We start from the raw sequence: 21,774 nt of genomic DNA, 5'->3' as shown, positions 1-21,774 counted from the left end.
AAGACCAAACATGTTGTTAAACCTGACAAAACATTACTTTAAAAAAGAATAAAAAGAAGAAAAGCCCAACAAAAAATTTAAGCTGTAAAGAAGACTCTAAGATTGCTGAATCATGGTTGTATATTTTTTGCTTGTTTTACACTGAATATGAGGCAAGATCTCTACTCTACCCAAATTATCAAATAGAAAAAAACCCCAAAACTGAGACAATAGATTGGGCAAAGAGACAGGAGGAACATCAGGTGAGGACAGATTTGCAGAAGCTGCGGATAATGTGATATAGACATTTTTAGGTAACTGTGTCTAAAAGGCCCCAGTGACACACGAGGAAGTTCTCCATTAATTCTGTGATTCTCTGTGTGCTGAACATCTGAAATCCTATATTTGTTATTAAATAGCTGGCTGACCCATAGGAGTGGATTTGCAACAGCGATCAGTGGATTACAAGATGTGGTTTCTGCCTAGAAGCATGAATTTTCCTTACTCTCTATTTCCAAATTAGGGAGTTGAAGAGTAACTACAATACCTCACCGGTGCCATGCAAGTTCCCATGGCCCCAGAAGGGAACTGGGAGATGAAGTCACCATGGAAGGCTAAAGCCTACTTCCTTCTTCATGTAGCTCCCAGTAGGTTTGGAGCTGGCAGATGAGACAGCATAAGTATGGGTGTCTCTGACAGTATCTGGGTAGCACAAAAGGTCAAGAAACAGTTGAGATCTTGAGGCCCAGTGAAGAATGAGAAGTTGCTAGAGACTTTGTTCAATCTCAGTGAGGAAGAAAAAAGACAGACTGGAAACAATTAAATTAAAAATTAGAAGAAGAGGAGCCTTAAACAATGCCTGTAAGCTTTCAACACTAAGATAATGTAGCTGAAGAAAAGAATGAAAGCAGAGCAGCAATTTGTGTTGTGTATGGAGTGATCACAGCACACTTGTGTTGACAGAGGAAGAAATCAGTGAGCAGCGAGAGGCTAGGGGTGAAAAGAGTACTGAAAGGGACTGGGAAGTTTAGGCTGGAGAAAAAAGATGAATGGGTTTGGAGTGAAGAAAATACATTCATTTCCAGTTCCAGCCCTAAAACTGAAAGAAGAAAGGGGCTGGAAGAGAGAAGGAAGACGTGGTGTACAGTATTGACTACCTTTTTTTCCAGGATGGTGGTAGGATCTTGTGAAGAGGGAAGATGAGCGAAGAGTAAAGGGACTGAGGAGAGACAGAAGCTAGCGAATAGTTGACATCCTCCACACAGGTGTTTGGCCAGGAATGTGGCAGGAACGTGCCCGCAAGGCACTGACCTCGTAAGGCGTATGGCTCTTTTACTATGTTTTTCCAAAAATGTTGTTTGCTGAAGACCTGTTTTTCGAAGCACCATTCAATCAACTCCTGGCGTACTAACAAGCACACTAGCATGGTTAAGGTTTAGTCAAATTAATTTTACCTGCATATTGTGGCCTCGGCGTACTTCGCATCTGGGATGGCTTCCCAGGCAATTACACCCGTGCAATTAAGCTGGTAAAGAAGCCCGCGTTATGCTGCCTAATCCCAGCTGCGAGCGCCGGCGGAGGAGGAGGCCCGGGCGCGGACTCGCCGTCCCGCGGGAGGCGGCGGCTGCCGGCGCCGGAGGAGCGCTGCCCCTGCCCCGGAGCGCTGCCCCGGCCCCGGCCCCGGCCCCGGCCGCAGTGCTGCGGGGCGGGCGCCGCTCTCAGCCCGCCGGTTGGCTGGGGCCGAGCTTTGCACAACCCCGGGTCTCGGCCGTGGGGTAATACCTGGGCCGCCGCTAGTCACCTCCGTCAGCAGGGCGGAGCGGAGCAGAAACGCTCGCTCGAGCGGGGCTTCTGTACCCAGCGAGGGGAGGGAGGTGCGAGCTCCCGGCCGCTGGTGCAGTGCTGACAGCCCGGCCGGCCCCCGCGGCCGGGCAGACAGACGCCAGCACCACGGACACTGCCGCAGCCTCCCGGCGGCCGGGCACCGAACGGCGGGACCGGGACTGAGCCCGCAGCTGCGGTCGCGCTCCGGCGGCCCGGCTCGGCCGTGCCCCGCGGGACGCGGGTGCCTCGGCGGGGGAGGGAGGGGAGCTGTCCCCGGCTCTCGTGTCGGCCGTGACCGCGTACAACTTGTGTTTACACAGGGCGACTCCCAGGCTCCCAAGTGTAGCGTCGAGACAAAATTTATTGCGGTTATTCCGGGGGAAGAGCTCTGCTGCTGCTGCTGCTGCTGCTGCTGCTGCTGCGAAAGGAAACGGGGGAAGAAAACGCGCGGCAGACGCGGCGGCGGGTCGGCACGGCACCGGGGCTCTTCTTGGATGGTTTTATTTGGCAGCACCTCTTACTTTTTGCGATGCTGCTCCTCTCCTTTAAAATAAGTGTTTAGCTTAAAATGTCGGTGTAACACCTCGGGGATGTATCCCCTAATGCGGTACGAACCACGTCCTCGTCCAGTAAGCCCCGTCGGTCCTCCCGGTGCTTAGCGAGTGGCAACCTTGCCCCCAGCGACTTCCTTACTTTCCCCAGGTGTCCCGCTGTCCCTGTCCTCGGTGGAGCCCGGTGCCTTCCCCCTTCTCGCCCCCCGCGGGTACTCCCACCCAGGGCTCCCCCCACCCCTCTTTTGGGCGGCCGCGTACTGTTTCTGGTTTCTCTGCTAGGCGATCTGCGGCCGTGACGGTTTCAGCCCGGGGGAGGCGGCAGGCCTGCGGGGCGGGAGGTGACAGACACAGGCCTCACCGTGCCACTGAGGTAGTGTCGTCTGTCTTTCGAAAGTGAACGCTGCCATTTCCCCCCCACCCCCTCGGTAATTTTGCGTTACTGGAGCTGGCCTCCCTTCTCATTTGCCGCGGAGGCACCCCGCGCACGCCTCCCCGGCCGCCACAGGCTTGGGGGGTCCTCCCTCTCCGACCCCGTCCCCGCGCCCTTCCGTCGCGGTCCCCCCGGGCGGGCGCCCCCTCCGCCGCCGCGCCGGTCCTCCCTCTCTCCTCTCCTCGCCTGACCTTCCCAACATGGCGGCACGGCCGCCCCCTCCTCCCTCCGCCCCGCCGCCGCGAGGGGCCTCCCCGGCGAGGGGGCGGCGGCGGCGGCGGCGGCGGCTGTCAGCCGGGCGGGGCGGGACCCGGCCGGGGGAAGCGCGGCGGCGGCGGCGGGAGGAGCGGGAGCGGGGCCGGGCCGGGCGGGGCGGGGCGGCGGGGCCCGGCGCCGCGCACACTGACAGGCGCTCGGCCAGCAGACGGCGGCCGCGCCGGGGTGCAGAGGCCGCCGCGCACCCTCCCGCCGCCGCAGAGGGACCCGGCCGGGAGACGGCGTCGCCTCGGCGGGGAGACGCGGGGTGAGCGGCGCTGGAAAGCCCCGGCCGCCCCCACACCTGTGCCCTCCGGGGGCGGCGAGTGGGTGTAGCCGCCGCCGATCACCTGGGATCCCCGCCCCGTAGCGCCTCCGCCTCCCGTCCTCGCCCGGCCGGGGAAGGCGCCACCGCCGCTGCGAGCGACCGAGCGCGCTCCGGGTCGGCCGCGGGCAGCAGGGCCGGGGCCCGCGGGCGAAGCGAAGCCAGGCGAGGCGAGGCGAGGGTTGCGGCGCCGGTTGGGGCTCTCCCCCTCCCGACAGCCGGGGCGAGGCGGGCAGGAGGGCGGCGGCCCCCGGCCGGTGGAGCCTGCGGCGCGGGGCGCTGGACCCGCGGCAGGATGAACCCCAATGTCACCTACGCCAGTCGGAAGCGGCGGAAACCTGTGCAGAAAATGTAAGCGGCCCCGCGGGGCGGGAGGGGAGAGAGGCAGGGAGGGAGAGACCGGCTTCCCGGCGGCTCGCCGTCCTGCCGCGCACCGCGCCGTGGAGGCCCGGCGGGGGCGGCCGGTGGCGCGGTGCGGTGCAGGGGCGCCCGGGAGAGGGGGTGCCTAGGGGTGCTGGCAGGATATTTATTGGTTTTAGCTTTTTTTTTTTTGCGGGGGGGGGGGGGGGGGGGGAAGGGTGTCGGGCCGCGGAGGATCGAGGCGGTGGAAGCGCAGCGCGGCGCAGCCAGCTGACCTAGATTGGGAGGCATCTGAGGTGACTGGCGGCTCCCGAGCGGAGGCTGTGCTCGCCCCACCGGAGAGGGTCCCGCGGGTGGGTGCCTCGCCGTCCCGGGCGAGCCCCGGCGCCATGGCTGCCGCGCTCCGCACCGCTCCGCTCCGCTGCGCGGCTGCCGGCGCGCTCAGGTGTCTCTGCCGGGAGCGCGGGGTCGGAGCCGGGAAAGCCTCGGCCGATTCCCGCCGTTTAGGGCTATTTTTAGTCTATCTGGGAGGGCTGAACCGGCTTTAACCCTCCGGTGTTACATTAGATGTTTTTATTTGTTCAGCTCCAAACAGACCCAAGTGCTGCAGACGGGTCGAAAGAGGCAAAAAGAAAGAAAGGAGAAAAAAAAAAAAAAAGTCTGGCCGTATAGTGGCTTTTTGTTTATTAATTTATCTTCTTAAAACTCTGGGAACAGCTTAGTACCTGAGCAATTTCATATTATGCACCTGCTGTAGGTTCGAGTCCTAGGCTTTGCATGCTCCACTAAAAGGCTGGTCTCATGAGAGTGATTTTTCATGCTGGAGGAGATGCTTAACTTGCAGTTTCAGCTGAAAGTCAAGAATCTATAGGTCATAAAAAGTAGCAAAGCTAAACTGCCGAGTTGCAAGAAAAATAAGCAAAGCTCAAAAAATCCCCATATATTTCTGCGAGGTACTTCTGTAGATATAAAGTAACTGCCGAGACTACAAAAGCATTAAAGGAGAGAATGACAAATATTTAATGAAATTCTGTTGTGAATTATATGTTTTTAGATTTATAGCAGACAACTGTCTTGGGGGGAAGGGAATTAGCTTAAGTGCTTGCTTCTTTATGGTTGGAGTTGTTAGAATGAATGCATGTACATTCTAGCTGGGTTTTCACCCTACAATTTAAAGTCTAAAAATGCTATTTTTTTAAAATTAAGAATTCCCTTGCTAGAAGATGTGTTCATTACGAAAATAGCAGTATTTGCTTTTTTTACCATTCATGTCCAAATAAAAATGTAGAGGTACCTAATTAAATTCATGCTGTAGATCTGGATTTTAAGAATTAAATGTGTGTTTTTTCATGAAGAAATAAAAATGTATTGGCGGTATTTGTAGACTATTAGTAGCTAAAGGCAAATAATTCTTAAGTTCTGTGAAAGGGTGAGGTGTTCAGCCTTGCTGGTAAGATTGCGTAATGTCTGCCTTAATATTAAATTCTGGTTAGCCTTGGTTAGAGGATGTGAAACCGTCCTTTTTACATGACTGGAGTATCTACGCAAGGAATCCTTCTCCATCTACCTCCTCTTTACATAAGTTGGCTGAGCTTCTCTGATTAGTTGAACTTGAAGCCTTTTTTTTATTACTAATGGGAACCATTTACCTATTGAAAGACTTTGCCCTTTAGGACTAAAGGGAGAGTAAGTGTTTCTTCTTAAAATAAAAGTATTCATATTAAAATAGCTTGCTTAGCCATAAATTGCAGTGGAGGCTGATTATAAACCCACCCTGCTTGGGTTACTAGAAATTATTTTTATGCAAGACAAATTTATATTGCATGTAATGCTTATGTGTTTCTTTTCTCCTCAAAATGGCTATGATCTTTGGTTGCTTCTTCTGTTAGACCAATCTTACAGAACACTGCTAGTGGGTCAGAGGGCTCCGATTTCTCACATAACTAATTACAGACCATACCTTTAGGCCAAAAAAAGTGAGAGAGGCAATAAGCTTTTGTAACTGATTGGGGGAGGGAGTGAAGATGTACTTGCTGCTGGTTAATAATGGTTTGACACTACTGTGATTTTAATCTGTTTGAAGTTGTATTTCCTCCCTCCAGTAGAATTCACAGCTCTAGAAAAAAAAAAAAAAAAAAAAAAAGTGATACATTGTTGGGACTAGTATCTTTTATAGAAGAGATAGTTTCTGTAGATAGTTCTAATATTTTATTTGCCACATATGTAACTCTGAATGGAGCATGGTAATTGGTAACCTGTGGCAATAGGCAGCTAATTTATAGAAATGGAAGAAGCTATTTATATAATGCCATAGTTACCATGGAAAAAAATTAAGTAGAAGAAATACTTCTTGCTTCAGGTGCAAATAAATCATAAAGCCATGGTGGTAACTCAAAACCAGTTTATGAAACTTCCCCCTGCAACTCCCCATTTTTATTATGTGCCATGTAAAGAACTGAACTTGAGAGGGAATCTCGGGCTATTGCCTGACAGTGCCGAGTGTTGAAATGTGCTTTTTTGATTCAGTAGGGAATTCCAGTATCACAGCTGAAAAAGAAAAGCAATCATGGGGGAACTTAATAGGCAACTGTTCCTGCAATTCATCTTGTTATCTTGTCATCTGGAGGGGGAAAAAAAAAAAAAAAAAGCCCGCTAAACCATGTGCACTACAATAGCATGTAATATGCTCCAGAAATCACTTTCTTAAAACCTTGGAGTCTTTAAATTTCCTCCCCATTTAATGTTTGTACACTGCAGGTCCCCCTGGTGGCAGCAGGTCTGTGGGGTGTTTTACTCCCCACTGAAGCTTGGGGAGCAATGGGTGGCTTCTGCTTTTTGTTTTTCTAAGTCTTGAATTCCTTTTCTCTAGTGATTATCAACTGAACTGCTGAATTGATATACTAATATTGTAGTAGGAAGGATAAAATGCAGATTTTATGGAAGTGGGGTTTACTATAGATAGATTCTAATGCTAGGTGAACGATATTATATAAATGTAGCTCCACCCTGTAGTTTTTATATTTTTCTGCCTAGGAGCTCTGATTTGCCTTGTTTTTCTTTTTTTCAATGTTTCAATAGTAATTGTTTTATATAACTGGATAAATGTAATAGACAAGGAATGGGGCGAGGAGGTCTAAATGTTTCATACTATGCAGGCGCAAAAAGCATAATGGCATCTTTCTTTAGCAGACTAAATAAGAAGTTATGATATGGTCTTTTTTCTGTGTTAGCTTAAATGTATTTGTGATATTAAGTGCTCCAGAGAAAAATGTTTGACTGGTTGATCCTTAATTATGAGTGGACATAGTAATTTCAGAAAGCAGTGCAAAGATATTTTAATTTAAAAAAGGAAACTACTTGTGTATTCTTTCAAGACAAACAAGAAGTGCCAGAACAAGCTTTCAAAATGAAAGTTCATCAGAAAAGAAAAATAATCATTAGAAGATTCCTTTGTGTAAAGCAGTGTCTGCTACAAACAGCAGTTTGCACCCCTTATTTGAAATGGAGGCAATAAAGCTGTTATCATACGTAGAATAAACTTCTTATACATAAATGCTAACCTTGGCAGTCTTGGGGTACCTGTAAGTTTTGGGGTTGGTTGGGTTTTGGTCAATGCTTCTTGCAGAAGTATACTTTTTAGAAAGAGAATCTGCAGCAAATGGTGATAGACAAATGTTGGTAACATGGTTGGTGGATAGGAACATACCTTTTTTTTTTTTTTTTCTCTTTCCAAATAGCCTTGGTTTGTCATCTTAAACAGTTATGAAATATGTTAAAACTGAGTGTGGAACTTTCATTCTTGGTTGGTATTCTGGCTGTCTCTATCGCTCTGGTGGAGTCCTTCATACACCAAAACAACCTGAGCAAACTAAAACTCTGATTACTACTGGAGGACAAACAGTTGCCTAGCATCAGACGAGTACCATGCTGCTGATTGAGAGTTTTTTAGTAAAAACAACTTTATCCCTTCAGTGGCCTAAATCTTTGCTGATTTCACTGCCTGCTAAAGGAGCCACTGGAAAGGGTCTCTTGCCCTTTCAAGATAGGTTGACAACAACTTTTGACCAAAGAGGTCGATAGTCTGTGTCATATCTGTTGCTTCCAAAGGAATTGTCAGCTGAATTTTCAGTAACTGTAAATTCGGTGTGGGAAGTAAGAGTAAATGCCTAGAAGTATTTTCCAGTTGCTAAAGTAAATAGAGAATTTTGGAGCATGTCACCTATTGTAATACTTGCTTAGTGGTAATTTTGGCACTTCATATATCTGACCTACATTGACTTAAATAAAATACATGAGAATAACATGTTATTGCATGTACTGTTAAATATGAGATGAAAAATATATGTAGTTGGAAAGATTAAATCCATTAGCTAGGTGAAATGTATGCTCTTCTTCATGTCCTTTTTTTTCTAAGCAATAAAAGAGTTCTGATGAACTTCTAATTAGTTTTTTTAACAGAATTAGGTTTTTTGGCATGTTGCTGTATCTTTAATGCTCTTCTTGCACATTCTTTTATCTCCTGACTTTATTTCACACTTCAGTCTTGCTAATAAGGTATCATGCTTTTCAGTGCTTGGTTGCTGGTTTTTTTTCTTTTTTTCAAAGTTTTTGTTGTCATATTTTGAACAAAATAAATTTGTGCTTTTTTTTAATTTTCACAAAGAGCTGCTTCCATTTCTCTTTAAAAAATACAAATTAGCATGTAAATATTGAAACTTATTTTGGCCTTTTGATAATAATTAAGACTCAGGTACTTGTGCACCTTCTTTTTAATAATTTTGTGTTGGTAATGTCTGTGAATGCACACATGGTAAGCATGTGTAATGAAAACTTCTGATTAAATAGCCTGTAGCAGACCTGTGAAAATAGTAGTCAGCTAATCCTTTAGAATTGTTAAAACAAGAATTAAGAGTGCTTGCTTGTCTTGCAGCTATTGGATAAGGATTTTAGCTCAGTTCGGAGGCACTGAGCATACAGGGACCTCTGGCCTTTGATTAGGGAATTCAAATTTCCTGTGAAAGGTAAAAGATCAAGAACTGAAAGATCAGCTTAAAATCCATTCCCTCCTTTACTCCTTTTTCTTTTAAATAAAACACATGCATGGATTTAATCTTGACATAGCAAGTAATTTTCCTTGAAGATAATTTTCTGCAATGCAGCTGGGGCTGTCTTTAGCATCAAGGGTTTACATAAGTGGATGGAAAATGGTTTAGCTTGCTACTTATGCCCCCGGCATTTCTACCCTTATTCCCTTCGTCACTGAAGGATCCATTTTTATATAATGGATTTTAGTTGGGTGATGAAGGGGATGATTAGGGAAAATCAATGTTTGATTCAGCGGGAGAGAACGTGGTAAGATTTATGCTGCAAATACTAGTAACTTAATATTCAGAAGTGTCATATTCTACACTTAGAAAATCCTTATGCTTTGAACTAGATAAAAGTAAGAAAGAAATCCTTAGAAAGTAAAACAAAAACAATTAGATCTAACTAACAACTTGACATAACTGCACAGTTGCATATAGTTTCAACTAACTTGTCAAATTACTTACAGAAGTTTTAAGCAAAGCTGAGGACAGTTGTGAAAATAGAAAAGTCTGGTATTTAGTGCTGATTTATTTGGAAAAGATTGCATATTTTGAACAGTTTCCATTGGGACCTCCACTTTTCAGAAGCAGACCTGTTTGATTTGATAGTAGTGAGCTGTTCACTGATTGTTACACAGCTGTTATCTGCCTGAAATTTAGAATTTATTATTCTGTCTCTATATTTATGGCAGTTAAATATATAAAAAATATTTATTAAGTCACTTTTAATGTTACTGGTAATTTTGGTGATTTTGAACTTTATTTTGTTAGGGTTATATTTGTGTTAATCATATGGCTTGTACATGTGAATAGTCTGCCAGAATAAGAGAATGTGACGAGAGATTTACTAAATTATTTTAAGTTCAATATGCACTTGAGGATGTGGTGAGCTGCAGGTCTCAAAGTCGGGGCTTGTGACCGAAGCACACATCTAACCAAATATTTAGTTTGTCATTCCTTGCAGTTGATGATGAACCTGTGATTTTTTCCAAGAGAAAGAATTTTCATATTTCTTGATTCATCTGTTTTCTCCACTCTTCCAGTGTTTTTAGGATAAAGGTCTACTAGAACTGTGTCCTAGACAATCTTTATCCTGCAGCAAGCTTAACTTTATCCATCTGGGGAGTTGCTGCTGATATATTGTATTTCTGTGTGTTAACAACATTTTCTATTATGGCATCTTCAAGTTTCCAGGCTCCACATAAGGAGCATGCCTCCTTTAGTGTGCAAAACGGCAGCTGTAGTGCTAGGGAACAACAGGCAGCCAGACTTAAGTGCAAGCTTTTGACAAGTGACGCTTGAATAAACAATGCCTGTAAAAAGAAGGGCTTGGATTTAAACTAACAAGAAGTAGAATTGAAACATAAAGTAAAAACAAGCTAAAAATAGGAATGTCCACTTGATCACTACTTATTTGACTGGAAATACAAGCTGAAATAATTTTTCAGTGTGGTTTACTTTGAGCAGTGGCAAGAATAACTGTTGGAGCTTTTGCAGTTTCTCATTGTAAAATTGATATAAGGATGAACTTGGAAGCAGACTAAATGAAGAAATTAACTGCTGAAAGTCTTTATGCTTAGTATTTTCGCAAGTGATAGATCTTGCAGAACCAACGTTCCTATAAGAGCAGCGCAAATTGGTAACTGCTGCAGATCTCAAGTAGAACTGCAATACTGGAAAAGTGAGAATGAATCACTCTTCAATTAGAAAACTGTTTAATAAATATCATAAAATCTACTATGGCTTGTGCAGATAAATTATTTGGTTTCAGTATTGGCTTGTCATGACTAATTATAATTCAAATGAGTAGGGGTTTAAACCTGTTGAGGTTTAAATAGGCTTCTGCATATGTGGGAAGGTGTGAGTATCCAAGTATCTAGAATTGGAACTCAGGGTGCATATGAATGGAAAATAGCAAGTTTACGAAAACTTCATTATGTAATCCGTAACAGAAAGCTTTTTAAATTGTAGTTTGTAAGGTACAAAGGCATGCCTTCATCATGCTGTACTCAAAAGAAATGCCTTCAGCTGAGAGGTGACTTTAAAGGATGAGCTCAGTAGTGTTCACCACAAAGATTTTTACCTGCTGACTGAGCTGTATCTCTTGTTTTCTTGTGCAGTTTTGGATGCCTTGTTGTCTAGCAAGTTACTAAAACTTCTGTTGTATTCAGTTGACAATAGCCTGTTCCAACCATTGACAAAAATTAAGGACACCTGTGAAAAATTGTGATTGAAGTGAAAAAGTGTACTGTCAAATGTATTTGTACACAAATATTACTAAAAGTTGTTGAATTATTTGTAATATGAATATTTGGAAGAATTCAAGTGACAACTGAATGAAAGTGTAGGAAGCTTTTTATAAAAACACTGAATCTCAAAGGTTTCAAATGTTTGTTATATGTTCAAATAGCTATTGTAGCTCTAACTGCTTATAACAGTGTGTATGTTGGGGGGGGGGGGGGGGTTAAACCACCTTAGATTAATTATTTCTTTTTCCAGTGGGAAACAGAAGTCACTTGTGAAAAACATTTTGCTTGTTAAAGTTTAAAAGACAATTTGTAACATTGTCTGGCAAATATTTACCTTCATTTTGGGAAGGAGCTTACATTTATATTGTGTTTGTTTTTTTGCCACAGAGTAAAGCCATCCCCAGCTGAAGGAGTCAAGTCCAATCCATCCAAGAGACATAGGGACCGCCTGAATGCGGAGTTGGACCGCTTGGCTAGCCTTCTGCCTTTCCCTCAAGATGTTATCGCCAAACTGGATAAGCTGTCTGTGCTTAGGCTTAGCGTCAGTTACCTGAGAGCCAAAAGTTTTTTTGATGGTAAGGGTTGGGAATTTATTTGGTTTTGGACTGCTGCTAAAATTCTGCTCATATACTGTATGTTGATTTCAACTGTTTAAGTACTTAAAACTGTTAAATTTAGCTGTATTTTAATGGAACATCCAGTTGCGTGGGTATATACAATGAAACTCTATAAAGTAAGCTTTCCAGTTTCTTGAAAACCAAATGTAACTACTTACATTTCACTTAAATCACCAGTCTTTCAAAGCTTTGCATTTGGAAGTAATATTGCCCTTAATGAGTCTTCCAGTCCTTTTCCTTAGACTTTCAAAGATACTTAAGAGATTTCTTTTTTTTCCTCTCTGAAAATTGCCTTCATAAAACTGTTGCTGTTGAAAACATGTCATATGAGTTCCCATCAGTTGTATGTTTTGCTTAATGATGCTTCAAAAATGACTTCGTTTTGATATAAAGTAATTGCTAGTGCCTCTTCCTATAGTTTATTGGAAAGGTGACTTGTAAAGAAATAGAGGCAAAGTCTTTCCTGTGTTCATGCCCTGATTAATGCAGGGCATGAGGCATTAAGACAACAGCTAAGGTTCTCCAGTTGTGTGGGCAGGTTGTCACTGACCCCAGCCCTGGGAAGGCTAATACAGCAGTGCTTGGAGTAGTAATCGGGCCAGGAGCACGTGTTCTCTTACACCATCTCGGAGCTGGCCAAGGAGTCTTACCCTTTTCCTTTACTACCTGAGCTGTTGTGTGTAGAGTGAGGTGCGATGGCTGGCTTCATGCCAGTTTCTTCAAAGGCAGAAATAGCCTAGGCCTTTTCATTGCTGAAATAAAGCAGGGAGCTTGTATTTAAATAATTGTCCTTTTTTTTTTTATGAGTCAGTGAAGTTTTACAATATTATGCTGAAGATGGAATTATATTGATCAGCTGTAGCTAAGGAATCTTGCTTGCAATGGAGTTGATATTAAATTGATTTTTTTTTTTACTTTTTTAGACATTAAAATAACCTCTGTCCTCATCAGTTTAAGATTTAGTGTTTCAGCCTCTTGATAGTGACTCCATACCGTGGATGAAAGGACTGAAGGAACCTAACTGCCTAAGATAGTTCCACTTTTTCCTGCAGGAATACTGCATATTTATTTTCATTTATTGTGTCTAGTGGCTTCAGTTTAGTAATGTTCATAAACTTATATCCTGTGTTTTATTGCTTGACGAATATATGCAAATGTCTTGTTTTCTGTACTTGTTCAGGACATGGAATCTACTCAAGGCTAGAGTTGGTCAAATATTTCTAGCAGTGTTTTTTCAAATGAAAATATTTGCTCCCATGAAATGGAAGAGTTCTCTTGGCACATAAGTTTCATCAAAGTCTTTGTGAGATGTTATCTCAGGTTGACTGCCATAAAACAAATGATTTGGCTGTTTGTGCTCTCTTGGTGAGTTGAAGAGGATATTCTAGTCTCAATGAAACTTTTTTTTTTAATTATATATATTCTGAAACAAATACCAAATACAGGATTGCAAGTTTATTTGCCTTACTTGGGACAGAGTAATAATAGTAAATTTCAATTTCTCATGCAATGGAAGTGCTTGATTTTTGTTCCCTGCCCCCTCCCCCCCGACAATTTGCACTTGAAAGTCCTAGAATAAAGGTGTTTAAGGCTATGATTTCTGTACAGGAAAAAAATTCATGGCTTTAGCTGTAAAGACAGCCAGAATCACTTCACACCAAAATTTACATCAGTTGCTTGTTTCTAATTTGAACATGAAGGTAGCTTTCACCTGTTTGTGATGAATTAGATGTGCATTAGTGGCAGAGAAGTTAAATCTGCGTTTCAGGTTGCAATTTAACTACTGTGGATCCAGAACTGAAGCAAACTCAACCTGTGCTTTCAACTCAACAGCATAGTATTAGGATGGTATCCACATCAGACGAACATAGGCAGCTAATGTTACCATAGTGGGCCACAGCTGTAGAATATAGGCTATTTATTTTTTTATAATGAATTAAGTAGCAAAATTTTGATTTGCCTTGTAGGAAAGGACTTTTCAAGCACCGAGTAAGTGCATATAGTAGGTGCATTACAGCAGAATATTTTTCCTATAGTCTCCATAAAATAAAAATGCCTGGTAAAAGATAAATAATTTGATGTTGCTTATCTTGTGCAAGACATTTTGAACAGTGCAAGATGAAAAAAATTTAATTTATACCTTCAGGTAGAATAGCTTCAGTAGAAGCTGTCAACCTTTTTTAGCAGAAAAAGGCTTTTTGCTACTTCTTTTTAGGTCTTTGAACTGTAGGACTACAAATCATGTTAGTAATCAGTATGTATCTGAAGGTGTTTAAAGGCTAACATCAATGACTAAAGTGAAGATAAGAGTAACCAATCTATGACTATGACAGATCCAGTATTGAAAATAGGATCTATACTATTTTAATGCACTTAAATAACATGGTTTCTATTTCAATTGAAACTTAGCCTCCAAAAGAGAAATTAGTGCTTTGAAGTATGGAATTAACAAAAATACCCTGAAAGCCCCTAGGTTAGAGTTTCATGATCTGCCTATGCACTGCTTCTCACAGAACTGCTTTTTTGAAGGAATGTTTTGTGCAGTTAAATATACATGGAAAACCCTATAGAAAAAATCTGACAAATGAAAGAGTGAGTACTGATTGTCACCTTGAGTGCCTGGACTGAGCCAACAGGTCCACTTTATTAACGCAGCATGCTGAAGTAAAGGGAAACGCTAAATGAATAACAGGATGCAAATGGGGGGTGTGTAAATTCCTGCGGAAAGTAAAATATAAACGCGTAATCATATGATCTTGCTTGAAAGGAAACCCAAGTTTTTGCTGTAACAATAGATATTTTTTCAAAGAAAACACTTGCATTTTTCCAAGTTTAAATAATCCAGAGTGAATGTCTGTTTTCTGAAGGTGGAAGTTGGGGGGTGGGGGGAAAGAACTGTTTTGTGAAAGACATCTCAAGAAGTTACATCAATTTGAATAGATGTACCTCAGTTAGATGTTGACAAGGATTTTTGTTCTTATGTTAAAAGCTAAGTGTATATATTAAAAAACAAACAAACAAAAAATAACAAACCAAAAAGCATCTTCCCCTGCCTCCAGTCAGTAAGATGGTACAGAATTGTCTCCAGAGCTAAAGGCAGATGAGTTTTTCCAGTGTCGACTGAAACAGGGTAGACTTGTGCATACTAACCATATTTCAAGTTGTAGGAAATAGGTGTATTTTGGTTTGGTGTTTTTTTTTTTAATTTTTCCTCTTCTACAACCTCAAAACCTCTTTCTTCTGTTGGTGATTTTATTCTGTTATGCAGTTGCGTTTGATTGTTGTAGTTTGCTAGTGAAGTTATTGTGCTGCTAAGTGATCATTCTGTATCACTACACTTCAGATACACTAGTTCTATTGTGGTCTTGAGACTAACCTGACCACACAGTGTCAGAAGGCTTTCTGTATCCCCATGTGAAGCACTCTGGCATACTCTTATATGTACAAATTTGACCTTGTAGTCAAGAAGGAAATTTCAGTAGTGGCTTAAAATAATGTGCGTCAAGTCTGTTTCTTTATAAAGTCAAAGTTCTTGCACGGTGAGTCAAAGCTAAGAAGTGATTTAAGGTGGTGCTGCTTCTCAGCTGTGTGGTGCTACCTGCCTGTACTGAAGTGGATTAGCAGTCCTCAAAGTCAAGCAGGTTAGCGTAAATCACCACTGGAGTATTTATTTTGTGTCTGTAAGATACTTTCTGAAAGTGGCTTAAGGCAAGCTTTTTATTTTTAAGAGACCAAGATAAATCAGGCAGGTGTCTGCTGCTGACAGTCACTAAAGAAGGACTTTATATGATGTCCTGGTATTATTTCACTCCATTTTGATGTTAAGTGCCCATGCATGTGTGCATTCAGCGGTGAAAAATATAAAGTGGAATACGGGACAACAGTTCTTTGTGTGGGTGCAGGTTAGTGTGAGTTCAGTATCTGGAGCACAACTGGACGATCATTTAGGCATAGCCTGTGTTCCCCATGCACACTAAAGGAAAAAGCCCTTTTGCCTCTAGCTTTGGTCCTTATATGATGAATTGATAATCATTTAAGTACTTTACTGCAGTAAGGAAGAACATTTATAATGAGTCTTCTCGGAGTTTTGGTGAAGCGGTTAGATTAAAGGGATAAAAGTAGCGTTTGTATGATTGGTCGCTATTTTTAATGTTAGGGGCATGATTTTTCTTTTTAAGGGTATACTGAGAATTAAGGAGAGGCTTTCAGAATCTAAAATGAAGTAGCTGTGCTATGTGTGTGTATCGGTACATTAGAAACAAAAATTAGCATGTTGCTTATTAATTATCGTTTCATCCATTTCAGTAAGAATTCCTGTGGTTTAAAGTATGTGGGTGTTTTTCCCTCTTGCTTATTGGACAGTGTTCTGCAATTACAGAAGAAAGTTTCTGCTCAAAATTAGTTTAGAATTGGTTTCTTATGTTGTATGCAAGTGATTCTGGCAAGCACAGCAATAACAAAATAATTAAGATTTTTTTCCAGTAAGTTTGCATTGCCTAATTTTACTTTGTAATAGAATTAACACACATTCCTTGGCATAACATTGCTTAAATTTTCAATGCACCCATTGTCACCACATAAAATATTTTCTTTGATGTAATATATTTTTCCTGTGATGCCCGCTGCTCTATCATACTGTGTATTGGAGAGAACCGACTGCATGTGGTTCCTGCTCTGGACAGTATAGCTGAAGATAAGATAAACAGATGGGAAAGACAGGCAAAGTGGGAGACAATGTATTTATTCTGTCACACTGAGAAAGGCTGCAACATATCTGCATTCTAGCAGATACAGATAGTCTTTCTGCCAGGTGTTAGGTGGTGGTCTGGAACAGAAACCTTGAAGTACAAAACAACTGATTAAAACTCAACCTGTTAAGGCCAGGATAATACAGCAGATCTGGCCTGACTTGCTTTTATTTCAGTGTTACTATATTTACCTGCCTTGTTTGTCTAATGCAGCTTTCCTCATATTTTTTGAAAGTGGCACTTCCTTTTCGTGTTGCCCTCTTTCCCTGCTCCTCCTGCTGCATACATAGACACACCTGACTCCCACATCAGGAAAAGCTAAAGGGTAGAGTCGTGGAGTCAGGCTGCACTTGCTGCTTTCAAGTGTTTGTCTTGATGCATTATAGGAATTTACTGTTGCCAGCAGCTTCTGGTGGGCTTGACTAGTGTTATTCGATTCGTGACTCAGTCTTGAGCCATTTTTGTACTCCCAAGGTAGAAAACAGTCCATAGTTGGAGAGAGATTGTTTGTGGGTTTTGTAGAACACCATCCGATTTTGATGTGAAGAAGTTAAATAGAGAATCCACCACTTCTCTTGGTGATTCTTCTAACAGATATATCATCCTGTTAAAATATTACTCAGATTTAAATTTGCTTGGTTTCCAGCCTTTGAAGTTATATCGTTCTTTGTCTAATTTTCTTTTCTGTATTCAGTATTTCTACCATGCATATGAATTCATTTTCACATTTTTGAAAGAGCTGCTTTGAATCTTATCTGAGAGTTGGAGGAAAAAAAAAATTGAAAAAAAACTCCAAACAAACCAACTATGTTTCCTTTTGTACTGTCTTCCCCCAGCCCTAATCTAAAAGTATTACAAAATGTAATAATAATGTAAGAACCTTGGAATTGTATGGTTATTTCAGTATCAGACTGTCGTACCATTCAGGTTATTTCCTAATCCAGGCTTATTCTTCCACACTGCTGTACTTGTCTTTTTTCTTTTTTTTTCCTTTGGTTTTTTTCCCCTAAATATTCCCCCCCACCCCCCGCCCTCAATCCCCTGAGATTCATACTGAGCATTTGTGGCTGTCTGCTGCAGGCTATTTTAGCCTGTATTTTACGTAACAGAACATAAGTAGGGATTTAGGCTTTGAAGTCCTAAATTCTGATCCTCAAAAATGATGATTAGAGCCATGTAGCCGTGACATCACCTTAAACCTCAAAATGTGTATGTTTTCACTGTTACATGCTCATTCTTAGCTTGCTCAGAAACATTTTATTTTTAGGAGTGCTGTGTCACTAGGCACGTCATGCAGCTAAGCAGCCCTATACCCCTATGGATTGATATAACTGGCATTTAATATACTCCAAACCAAACATCTAAAATTGAAAATTCTGTTTATATCACAAAGTAAGAACTTAATATGTCAATATATTTCTAGGATAAAGAGGAAAGCAGGGTACAAATACTGATAGTTATGTGTTCTTCAGATTTTCTTTTCCTGTAGTATTTCAGTGATTAATGTTAGTCTTTGTTAGAACTCCGTTTGCAAGGAAGAGAAAGAAAAGGTGATTTCTTCTCTGCGCTATATGTATTAGTTAATCAAAGGCACATGGAAAGTCAGTGTAGGAGCCTCTTATATTCCACAAAGCTGTTGTAAAATTTCTTGGAAACCCTGTCCTGGTATGCAGAGCATTTGTCTTTTCTGTATAGGCCTTGTTAATAAGGAGATAAGTTTTAAGCATAGTGTTCTGGGTTTTGCTCTGGATACCTGTCTCAGTGAATGTTCTTTTGTTTGCAAGATCAGAGCCTAGAATGTAATTTATCTTATGCTAATCGTCATGTAAGTGTTCTGGAGATTGACATTGTTAGGGTTAGTATGACATTCAAACCCGGAATTGGTAGCAAGATAAAAAGACTGGCCTCAGGAAGTACTGCTGTTTCTGTGACACTGTGTATTCCAAATCTTGTAATCTTTCTTAATGTGTTTATTGCTATCTGTAGCACCTAATTATAATGAGATTTGGAGCTTTTTGTTTTTGTTGTATAAACCGCAGTAACTGTTGATCCTTCCTCCAAAGACAGTTTGAGTGGAGAAGTGTAATTAGAGGTAGCACCAGGCTCTCAACATCTGTCTTCCATGGGCTTCGTGATTCATCCATTTGAATTTGTACAAGTATAGTTTGTTTGACTATGACCTTAAAAATATGTCCTGGTATTTTCAGACTTCAGTATGAATACACTTTAAAAATGTGTACAAATACTCTGTTAATACTGGAATAGCTTTTAAAGCTGTGTGTGCCTTTATGACTCAACAGTTTTCCTCCTGTGTATGCTTGTTGATAGGAGAAATGCCCTAGCTTTTCCTGTTCAACTTTATCTGTATTCTGATAAGGAAATAAGACTTGCTTGTATGATTGATTTCTGTAGATGTTTACAGTTCTAGCCAGTTATAACACTGTTTATTTTTCCTGAGTAAACAAAAACTTTAGCTCTGTTAAGAGTTCCTGCTCCATCCATGCTTTGATAGGGCACTAAGTAGTTAAAGAATGATTACTTTGTGAATCATTTTCGAAATCTAGCTAGATAACTAGAAGCTAATTCTAGTTACCAGAGCTTGGTTCTTGTAATGGATTAATTTATTATTTCTTTTTTAAGAGAATCTGAAAAGGTAAAAGAAATAACTCATTTCAGAAGTGCTCTTCAGAGTTTCAGATGATTTATTGATAAATGTTCCCTGGGAAAAGCCTCCTGGGAGTTCCTGCGCTTCAGTGCAGTAATGGACTATCCAAGCTGTATGTTTTAACAAGGTGTTATGTTAATGATAATACTTACCATAGTTATTCTAGAAACTTAAATGAAGTAACTCTATTCTAGTTCTTACAGTTTATCTGAAACAGCCTTAAGAAAATGTAGGTTTGCTGTTTGCCAGCTGTGAACATTAAAGGGAACGTACAAATAGGAATTAGTTGCCCTCAGTGATGCATGCTAAACTCTGTTTTTAATTGAACAAAGAGATGCTCATTTTTTTCCACTGAATAATTGCCTCTTGAAATTCAACCCATGTGCCGTTTGAATTGCTCAGTACTGCACACTTTATGCGTGGCATCATGTAACATCTAATAAGCTGAAAGACATACATACTTGGCCCCTCAAGACAAATTCTAACTGATTGCATAAAGGAGGAATTTACTGGAGCAAGTCCATGGCCTGGCTGGTCAAATATTCTGACTCCCCCATCAGACTCCATTGTCACATCTTCAGAGGTATAAGTCCTGTGGGCCAGCACGAGACACGAGCTTTTGGTATTGAAGTATTCAGTTTGGGTGAATTAATTTTTGCCTCTTGGTGTCTACATCAGAGTTACAAACTGAAGGGTGATACCTTTCCTTTATTGATTTTTTTTTTTCTTTTTTTCTCCACTGTGCCACTTAAATATTTTGCATGTTTGGAGGAAAAGATAAGGGTAGCCCACAGTCTCCACCTTGCTTATACCATTTGTTGTTTGGTGTGCTTTTATCAGACAATGGTAAGAGGCATGCCTAGAACAATCAATCCCAGTCTTTCCTTCTCGTCCTCACAACTGCTCTTAATTTTGCTTTGATACCATCATGCTCTGTATGATGCTATATGTAGTCTCTTACCAGACATCAGGCTGTTGATTTGATCACACTAAAGGATGTTGAAATGCATCTGGTGTTATACAGTACACTGATACTGAAGGCTTTTGTTAATACAGTTTCTTGACCTATTTAATGGGAAACTTTGTAGACAGTTGGAGCCTAATACATATAATTTTGTGTTTTGTAGCTGATACTTCAGAAGGATAGCAATGCAAATATGAATTCCTGGTCAGTATGTTAATCAGGTGGCATAAATTCTAATGAGTTACATAGTGATGTGAAAGGAAAAAAAAGTTGCCCCTCTTCAGGCACCCCATCAGCATTTGAAGGTAGGACACAAGGCTTATGCTCTCTTCCAGGAAGGGTTTGAGCCCTGTGGCTGTAAGAGTTTTTTAGAAATGTATCAGCCTGTGTACTTCTGAAGTGTCCCCCCTTCCTCTGCTTGTCTCAAGCTGTATTAGCTGTCTGTGGGCTCTCTGCTGGAATGCTTGCAATTATCTACCTTCAGTGTTAGGAAGGAGCGTCAGCTACCCTGAATCCCTCAGTGTTCTTGTGACATGGATGTACTACTCTGAAATGGCTATTGCCTTAGTTAAGTGATGAAATTCTTTCTCAGCTTTTACCCTGTGAGAATAGTAGTCTTATTAATCTGTAGACTATGGGCAAATCATGCCTGACAAACCTGACTGCCTTCTGTGAAGGATGCCTGGTTTTGTGGACAATGGGAGAGCAGTGGATATTGTTTCACTTGACTTTAACAAGGTCTTCAGTGTTGACTCTCATTGTTTTCACATCACCAAGCTGGTGAGTTAGGGTCTCTCCAGAGCACCTCTCCAGTTCCGTCCCAGTTGATCCATTCCTCTTTCCCTTCTGTGTAGTACAATTGAGGTCTGACTGTGGTGACCTCAGTGGCAACCTGTGAAGTGCAGGGGATGACTAGAGGTTTTTGCAAGGGACAGACTTGCCTTTCAGACTGAGGACATCCACGTGGATACGTCCACGGGCCTTGACAGTGAAATAAGGTGGGAATAATTCCCATCTCCCAAGTAGAGAAAAGACAGTCTTGGGCTGGAAAGGAAGCAACCCTCCAAAAGCCCACTTGACTCCCTTGCCATGCTCCAGTCATTGCAGAAAGACTTCTGTTAAACTGCTGAAGTGTCTTGAGCTGGCATAAAAAAGACAACTTCACCTCTTTTGGTGGAATGTATGGGGTTTTCCCTCAATTTAAATAGAGATATTTCTGTTAGAAAGTGCTTATTCATTAATACCCTTATATACGAAGGGTTGGACTTGAATGGTCTTGTAAAGAAACCTTCCAAACCCACCTCCATAACTTTTTAATGTAGTAGTGACAAAACTCAACATCACACTTTACTAGTAGAATAATTAAACCGTCCTGTTTCATACGTGGAATGTAATTGACTGTTTCTTTTTTTCAGTTAAAATCATAGAGAAATTCCCCAAAATTCTATGAAGTTGCTGTTGAGCCATCAGTTGGGTGAAGCCAAAGTTAAGGCATTACTTCAGTAGGGAAAAAAAACCCAACAATCAAAATGGATTTGAGTTAATCATTGAGTACCAGGTCCATGTTTGAGTGAGATGAGCTCCTCACTGAAACTGATAGGTAAGAAAATAACTGTGAACTGTAAAAGGAATTTAAAAATCACTTTAGATTCTTAGGCTTTATAATAAAAAATTACTACTGATGTATAAAACTGAGAGAACAGTTACTTCAATAATT

The 21,774-nt window shown here is 41.6% G+C and overlaps 1 protein-coding gene across 1 annotated transcript in view; it reads left to right on the top strand.

Moving 5' to 3' along the window:
• The first annotated feature begins 3,161 nt into the window (after positions 1 to 3,161).
• AHR (aryl hydrocarbon receptor) overlaps positions 3,162 to 21,774 on the top strand; it is a 65,429-nt gene continuing 46,816 nt past the window's right edge. The window contains exons 1-2 of the mRNA XM_049798400.1: positions 3,162 to 3,718; positions 11,451 to 11,638. Of these exons, the coding sequence (XP_049654357.1) occupies positions 3,663 to 3,718; positions 11,451 to 11,638 (244 nt within the window). The 5' untranslated portion in view covers positions 3,162 to 3,662. The remainder of the gene's footprint in view (positions 3,719 to 11,450; positions 11,639 to 21,774) is intronic.

The sequence above is a fragment of the Accipiter gentilis genome, chromosome 4 (genome assembly GCF_929443795.1).
Source record: "Accipiter gentilis chromosome 4, bAccGen1.1, whole genome shotgun sequence".
NCBI classification, from domain to species: domain Eukaryota; kingdom Metazoa; phylum Chordata; class Aves; order Accipitriformes; family Accipitridae; genus Astur; species Astur gentilis.
This window is presented reverse-complemented; position numbering and strand designations above follow the sequence as displayed.